We start from the raw sequence: 8,481 nt of genomic DNA on the forward strand, positions 1-8,481 counted from the left end.
TCTCTCTCTCTTTCTTTTTCCTGCCCTCTCTCTTCTTTTCCCTCACTCTTTCTCTTATTTCTTTATCTCTCTTTTTCTTTCTCTTTAATCCCCCGAGTTAAAATAAATTTGACACCCCTGGGTTAAGGGCTGCAACGAACCAACCAACCCACCCACCCATAAGAAGACCGAAAGAGGACTTGAGTCATGACTGGTTCACACTCCAAACCCACAGGGGGCGGTAATGTCCCTCTACATTTCCTGTCAACCGTAAAAAAACCCCAAAAATAGAAGAAGATTGTCCCACATCACCTTCCTCTGCTGCCTAACCCTCCGGCGGAGGACGTTATTATCAGTTAAATGAAGTACAGTATCGTTTTTATTGAGATGAAATGCAGTAATTCTAGTGGGTTAGAAAAATATCGAAATGCTCGCGACATTGAGGTTTCAAAGTCCGTTACGGTGTTGGACAGATAGACCTCTAGGACTAGCATGCCTTATAGCCGAGAAGAACTTGACAGCTTGTTGTCGCCTCCATTCAAAAGGTTGGAGACGTCAAATTCCCAGCAGAGAAGTTGGCACCTCCTCTCTGCTGCAGGCTAAAGTCCGAGTTAGACAGAAAAAGAGCGACATTTCTGAAAAGAAGCTGGTAAGTCTGTGATGTTTCCTGTATCGTTTTTTTTTAACGGTCACAGTGTCGGTGCTTGACCTGCTGCCCTCTTGCAGACGCCACGGGCCCCTTACGAAAATACTGTATCAACTAACATCAATGTCTGAAACTCAGGACAAAAAGTTACCGGACACCAGCCATAATGTTGCCTGTCCCATTTTTCACAACTTGAAACACAATAAGACAACTTTTTTTGGTTTGGTTTGCACAATTTTATAATAATAATAATAATAATTTCCTTTGTATTGTCATTCTTTGTAACAATGTACACAGAACGAAATGTCGATACACCTGACCCGTTGTAGCGGGTCGATGCAGCCGCAGCCAGAGGGCGCCGCCATTATACCAATTAGGTATGTCTCGGTCGAGGCGCGAACCAGCGACCTCCCAGTCTCAAAGCGGGCACACTACCATCTAGGCTACTGAGCTGGTTGACACTATTAACAGCAAACAAACAATGTGAGGTTTGATCAATTTTTCTCGACAATTTTAACAGCAAATAAGCATCTTCACAATTTCGTTATCTGACAATATGACGTTTTAACAGTTTTTTCTGACATTTTTGACAGCAATTAAACACACAATTTCATTATATCATATCCCAACAATATGAGTTTTTATCGACACTTTTAACAGCAATTAAATACATTCGCAATTTCATTATCATATTCTAACGATATGAGGGTTGAACCATTTTTATCGACACTTTTAACAGCAGTTAACCAATGTGTAAAGGGCAATACTATTGTGCATGGGCATAGCTCTGTCTTCTCAAGTGGGATTCCATCCCACCCTCTCAAACGGCATCCTCCAGTCCTCTGCCCGGGATGCTCAGATGGGTCCTCTCCCTTCTTGCTTCTACCCTCCACAACCACCCGAATAACCAGGCCATTGCTGCCGGGACCCCCACAGTGGAGCTCCGGTTCCCTCCTCCGGGTGGGTGCAGACAATTCTTCTTTATGGCTGCGTCTTAGGCTTGCCGCTTGCAGATTGTATGGTATCTGCAGCCATTCGGAGCACAGCCACGGCGGGATCTGCCTGCACCTCCTTACCAGCAGGTTTCTGGAGGTCCAGATGGCGTCTTTGATGGCTGGGAGAGTGAGCCAGTCCTTGACAAAGTCGTTCTGTGACCTTTTCGACCGACTCGCCCCGTAAAGCACGTACTGTGCGTCAGGGATCTCCCCTGCTGGCAACTCACAAAAAAGCCTCACCGTCTCCTGGGCGCCACAGCCAGGTCGAGAGCATGTCGAAATCGCTGACATTCCTCGGTGGTGCATTACGGCTCTGATTGAGGGAACCTCATGAGCCACCATCCATGACAGGTCCCGTAGTCTGTTTGGGAGGGCAGGATGATTCACGTTGCACGCAAAATTATCTCATCTCAGTAGCTACACCGCTTACGCAAAATTATGTTTATTATAAATCTACTTATAACATTCATTGCATGTATATGACCTGTGTTTACTCATCTTCATTCATGCAAAGTTTGCGTTGCGTCGTCTGCTACAAGCCACGCGAACTCCTCTCTCCACCATACTTTTAATGTACGTTTACGTTTTGTAGCGTCATCAATGTTGTTAGCTTTTGAATCTTCTGGTGCTGAGGTTTTGGCTTGATTCCTGGTAAGGATATGTCAGAGCGGGCAGTTTCCTCATGCGTGAGAAGATAAGCAGGACATCGTGGCTCAGTCTTTTAGCATATTTATTCCCCTACAGCAAACAAACAAGAACACCGCTCCATTCAATACATCATGGCAATCAACCATTGGCAAAACGAAAAATGGTGCGTGCGTAATGAAGTCACACAATGGAAAACCTCTTACCGCAATACCACGAGTAAGAGTGCTAAAGTGATAAATCATAACATTTCCTAACCACTTATCCATTTTCTTGTGTTCTCAGTACATTTACTTTGGAAAATGATATACAGACCTAATAACGCTCGGGAAAGTCCGGAGGCACGAAGTTTTTCGATGCAGGCTTCTGATTGGCTGCTGGGTATGCAAATTGCCAAATGAGCTGAAATTCTGAAAATTCCAAACGAACCGAAATTCCAAAATTTCCAAAATGAATGAAGGTTTCAAAATCGAAATAAAACGTTTTATTTGTTAAAAAAAAGATCTTGAAAAAGTTGTCAGCAGAGACGTTTTGTAAGTTGTACGCCCGATGTAAAAGGTGTACGCCCTGGGCGTCCGGGCAGACGTTATTTCAGACACTGCTAACTAAACAGAGACAATTTCTTATTCAGGGCGATCACTGCCTTTCACAAGCACATAGACGATGGAAAAATATAAAACATAATTTTTCTATACATGATAGGCATGATAAGTATCTTATTTCTCGACTCTTTTGTCTAAATGGAATTTCAATACTTTGCACTATTGTACTGATGCACTAACAACATAGGACAGTCTCCAAGCACTTCCTTGTAAAGCCTGACAATCTTTATCTCATTTTTTAGTTTTAAGTCTTTATGACGTGTTTATCCTGGGGTTCCTTCTCCAATCTTGTTGTATTTGGAAACAATGTTACACCATTGTTATTATTAACATACTATTTAAACTCACTCAAATATTGATACAACTAATAATCTTTTTGATTATTTTGGTATGCTAAAATTGACACAACCTGTCTGATTACATTGAACCAGAAGTCAACCCAAAATATTTCCTAAAACTAATGAGTTCAATGGAGCATTGCCCTAGTCTAACCATGATATTTTCATGAATATTGTGTGTCACCGACTTAAAGTAAGATTAGATGTGCTATTTTTTCTGTCTATCCACAGACTCGTCACTTTGTAGACCATCGGCGTGTGCGGCTCGTTGCCGGTTCAGGTGGAAAAGGGGTCTGCAGCTTTCATAGCGAGCCTCGGAAAGAGTGGGGTGGACCGGATGGAGGAAACGGGGGTGATGGAGGAAGCATCTCCTTCAAAGGTGAGAGAATAGCGTCTACAAAGCATCACGTGAAGTCAAATCTTGCACACACATTTGAGCTCAATTTCAAACCGCTTTTGTTTCAGCTGATCGACTTGTGAAGTCTTTGGCTCAAGTGGTTCCTGTATACACGGGAGATCATGGAGAGCCAGGTGCTAGTAAGAATTGTTATGGTCGGAACGGTCATCCCACCTATATTAGTGTGAGCCCGGACGCTATTTCTCAAATTTCTTGTAAATTATCCCGCTGTGTCATTGTAAAATAACATTTTCATTTATCATCTTGTGAAGGTTCCAGTTGGCACTGTAGTGAAGGAGGATGGCAAGACAGTTGCTGATCTTTCACAACATGGACAAGTTTATTTAGCTGTATTTGGAGGGTCTGGAGGAAAAGGCAACAGGTTCTATCTCTCCAATGAGAATCGTGCTCCAATGACTGCAACCCGGGGGACTGAGGGCCAGGAAAGAATCTTCCATTTGGAGCTGCGCACTATGGCCCATGCTGGGTTGGTAAGATATGTTTGTTTTATTTATATTTTGACAATCGATATTTATATACAGTGGCCCTTTGACATACGAGATCATTTCCTTCCCGGATTAAGCTTCTATCTAGAATTTCTAGTATCTTGAGCGATTTTTCCTAAAGAAATAACTGAAAAACAAATGATCAGTTACTAGCCTTTGAAAAGTATCCAAGTTAACGCTAAGTAGTTATAAAGACACGTTTAAATAGTAATTGGAGATACAAATGCAGTGAGAATATAAATGAGATGACATTCACAAAATAAAATGTGAGTTTATTATGAGAACTTCCTCCACAGGAAGTGATCTGCTAACAACGGTGTATGCATGGTGCGGAAGGAGTGAGGCAACATGAGAGACTGTTAATTATATGTTCAAACTTAGGGTACACTTAAAGGGACGCTGTGTAATATTTGACCACTAGATGTCACTTTATTGTGTGGTGCAACCAAAAGGTAGTGTGACCAAGCACAAGGAAGATTAAAAAAAACAACCGGAACACAAATTGACCAAAAGGAAGCACTTCTCATTTTTTTTGCCCAGCATTTTACAAGTGTTTGGTTTTTGTGGGTACCAATAGCAGCAAGATGGCGGACAATCATGTCAGCTTCCTTTATGTGAGCCTCATGTTATGTAAAAAAAATTCTTGACTTGCGAGTATTTTATAAAAATTGTATGATAGTAAATGTATTTATGTCAATAATTAAAATTAATATTGTCTCTTTTTTTAAAGAAGTTTATCACTAGGAGGTGCTAAATAATAAACATCCCCAAAAAATAAAAGTTAGTTTGAATTTAAATGTAAGTACAAACATTTTTAAACAGCACAAAGGATTATTTCCTTTTTTTCTCGGCTTTTTTCTGTTTGTTTTTAATCTTGTGGCTTTTTTTTTCTTTTCATAAAAGCGTTATTTTATTGCAATTAATAACTTGCTGCAGAATATTATCGTCCTCATCAATTAGTAAAACACTGCATTAACTCTTCCACAACATAAGCGTTCGGGATCAGGTGTCTTATGTCAGGAAACGCATGCGCTAACTAGGACAAGCTGATGCTGGCGGTGAGTGGTCCCAAGTGGTTTTTAGTGGTAGAATCTGAAAATTCTCGTAACATTGTTTTTATCTCGTATGTTGGGCAAGATTTTCCTCAATGGACATCTCGTATCACGTTATGTCGAGGGGCAATTGTATGCCCCCCAAAAAATGACATTTCTTTTTCATTCCCACACAGGTGGGTTTTCCAAACGCTGGGAAATCCTCCCTTTTAAGAGCAATCTCTAATGCCAGGCCCGCTGTAGCTGCTTATCCATTCACCACTCTCAACCCACATGTAGGAATTGTCAAGTACAGGGATCATGAGCAAGTTGCAGGTAAATCAGCCAAAGTAATCGAGAAAATGTTCACTTGCGACATTGCAGCTCAAGTGGCTAATTGATTCCAGTGTGGATTTCAATTTGTGACCAATTAGAAAGTCGGTCTCTGCAATACATGGTAGGGGTTGGACGGTATGCTTTGGTCACGATTCGATTGTGTCATGATACTAAGGTGCAAATTCGATTTATGTCACGATTCTCGATAATTGAGATTCTTCAAGTTTTGCGATTCGATGTCAGTGATGATTGCGGTTGGATATTGTTTCTTAAAAAATAAGCAACTTAAATCAGACACTTCTGGGACAATAGATTATGAATGATGTTTAAATAATGCACATCAGCCTGTGTCAGTCAGTTTGGAAGCTGACATTCAAGGCGTCGGCCTTAGTCCTCATTGCTTGCTTTCTTCCTCCGTGTTCAACTTCCCTTTGCTTTCCCAAATTTTTATGTCCCGGATATAACGCCACAAAATTCGATTCTGCGGATTTTAAAAATCGCCACAGAAAAAATCACAAAATATACATGAATTGATTATACATAGTCAATTATATGTTTGAGTAATTAAAGCAAAAACACTGCATTTATTCAACATTTTACATTGTATTACCACCGTATTTTAATATTTGTATGGTGATTGTCATAGGGTTCTGAAAAGTATTTTCAGGTAATAATAATTTCCACATATTCCAGCAGCCAAACCGGATCTAACTCATTTTTTTTCCTTACCAAATGTTATTGCATCTGAAGAAGATCATTTATTTTAAAGTGATTGAATTTTTCAAGAATATATTGCAATTCATATTAAAACTGATAAAAATAATTTGGGCTAACAATTCTCGAAATGCTTGAAATTTTTGAGTTTTCAAAGATCGAAAAGTGCTGGTAAATGTTTAAAATTGTCTGGTTAGGAAGTCTGCTTAAAAACGATGCCGAAACCACTGTATGGTGCGTTCGCTTTGACGTTGCATTTTCTCTTCCATCGTAATTAAATGTAACTAGTAAAGAGAAAGGCATTCTAGGAATGGCAGACTGATGGTGCAAGGGTTACATATTAATAATGGAATTTGATATAGGCAAGGCAAAAAATGTAAGGTAGCGTTCCCAGTGGTGAATTGTAATGGGAGATATTTCCTGCAACTGAAAATGTACGCTACATATTATTGTAATTTTTACACTACACCTTTATGGGGAGAGATATGTGTAAAAAACAAACATATTTCCGATTTACTCGAGATTCAAGTCAAGTAATATTTATTTGTATAGCCCTTAATCACAAGATGTCTCAAAGGACTGCACAGGATTACAATTACACTATTGCTTGATCTTAAACCAACGTCAAAAAAATCATGTCTTGATAGATGCACCCACCAAGAATAAAAATCGCATGCGTCTATTTGTGGGTCTACAAAATACATGATTTACAGCGGATTTTTTCCTTTAACGGGACTGGAGAAATTATCTCTCAGAATCCTTGAAAAGTGCTGGAATTAGCCTTAAACAGTGTACATACCCGCTATGTTTTTTAACTTGCATGCACTGCTGCTTCTTGATACAGTTGCTGATATCCCAGGCATCATTCAAGGAGCACATCTAAATCGAGGCCTAGGCTTCGCTTTCCTGCGGCACATCGAACGCTGCCGGTTCTTGCTCTTTGTTCTTGACGCGTCCTCACCAGAGCCTTGGACTCAGCTCCAGCACCTGCGCTACGAACTGGACCAGTATGAGCCCGGTCTGTCTCAACGCCCCCACGCAATCGTGGCCAACAAAATAGACCTCTCCGAAGCTCGGCAGAACTTGCAGACTTTGAAGAGCCTCGTCACTCAGAGAATTATTCCCGTGTCGGCCCTCACCGGGCACAACACAGAAGAGCTCATACTTCACCTTAGGGAACTATATGACGGCTATCTCCAGGGAGACGGGAGCACAGAGGAAGGGAAACCCACGAGGTGGTAAAAACTTTGTCGCTTAGCTCATCAGAAAGATGGTGTTTGAACCCAAACTTCAAGTTTGCCTCTTAATCAAATTATTTTCACAATTTATTCTACCACAAAGAAAGAATTGTTGCAAAATCAGGAATTGCAGCTCAGGGCCTTGGCAAGGAGCTCCCGAGATCGAAATCCTATTGAGTATTATTGAGATAGTGAAACAATCAAAAACCCACAAATTGTGACTAACTCCAAATATTGATCATGCCAGAACAGATTTCTATTATTCAGGATTTGGTCCAGATGTTATTTTGACAAACAACAAAATAGAATTACAAAGGTCTTGAAAAGGGTTCACACTGCAAAGAGAATGATTGCAAGAAATCTGTTGTTCTCAATAAACATTTTTTTATACTTATAATCCATGATTGTTTTCTTTCATTCACCTGATAAGAATTCTTAAAAAGTGAAACGGCAGTCTTGGAATATTCATCTCTAAACATTTGCCCAAGATTGTATCTACAGTACCATACCATTGGAAGATTCTGGCGGGCCAGCAGTGTATAATTGGTCCCAACAGAGTCTCATAAACTTGAATTATTGAAAAATAAATTATATTTTTTAGTTCCGTATTCATGGTGTATATCGTACACTCCTAATTTTCATTAGAAATGGGTGTAAAATCTTGTCTCACTTATTCTCCACTTAAATTTTGCTGTCGGGATACAACAGGAATTGAACCCGGGTCACCGTGGTAATTCTATCCACTGGACCATCAAGTGTGATGGATGATACAAGAAAAGATGGATGATTTTATCAAATTATCACACTATATTTAGCCATGGTACCAGAGGCAAATGTTGACTTTGTTGTGCTTGGAACATGTTACAATCACAAGAAATGTTTCAGTTCTATTGCTTAGAATAAAGGAATATAAACGAAAGACACACATGGGTCATAGGTCTAGCTTCTTGATTCTGCTCTAAAAATGCACCAGATTGATGTATTTGAGTTTAAAATGTACAAAGTTTTCTTCACCCGGAACCTCCTGGACTGTCGACCGACCAGGTTCTCACAA

The 8,481-nt window shown here is 40.1% G+C and overlaps 1 protein-coding gene across 1 annotated transcript; it reads left to right on the forward strand.

Annotated features, from left to right (window-relative positions):
* The first annotated feature begins 257 nt into the window (after positions 1-257).
* mtg2 (mitochondrial ribosome-associated GTPase 2) lies at positions 258-7,824 on the forward strand. Its single transcript, XM_088330809.1, has 6 exons — positions 258-628; positions 3,437-3,584; positions 3,671-3,786; positions 3,875-4,093; positions 5,337-5,475; positions 7,034-7,824. The coding sequence occupies exons 1-6, from the start codon at positions 407-409 to the stop codon at positions 7,429-7,431; spliced, it is 1,242 nt and encodes a 413-aa protein (XP_088186935.1). The 5' UTR covers positions 258-406; the 3' UTR covers positions 7,432-7,824.
* Positions 7,825-8,481: the final 657 nt, after the last annotated feature.

Source organism: Urocampus carinirostris, chromosome 3 (assembly GCF_059441175.1).
Source record: "Urocampus carinirostris isolate Australia breed hairy pipefish chromosome 3, RoL_Ucar_1.0, whole genome shotgun sequence".
Taxonomy (NCBI): Eukaryota; Metazoa; Chordata; class Actinopteri; order Syngnathiformes; family Syngnathidae; genus Urocampus; species Urocampus carinirostris.

Coding starts and splice junctions, on each gene's coding strand:
- mtg2 (XM_088330809.1), top strand. CDS start 407: ATGCTCGCGACATTGAGGTTTCAAAGTCCGTTACGGTGTTGGACAGAT. Junction 629..3,436: donor ACATTTCTGAAAAGAAGCTG/GTAAGTCTGTGA, acceptor GTCTATCCACAG/ACTCGTCACTTTGTAGACCA. Junction 4,094..5,336: donor CTATGGCCCATGCTGGGTTG/GTAAGATATGTT, acceptor ATTCCCACACAG/GTGGGTTTTCCAAACGCTGG.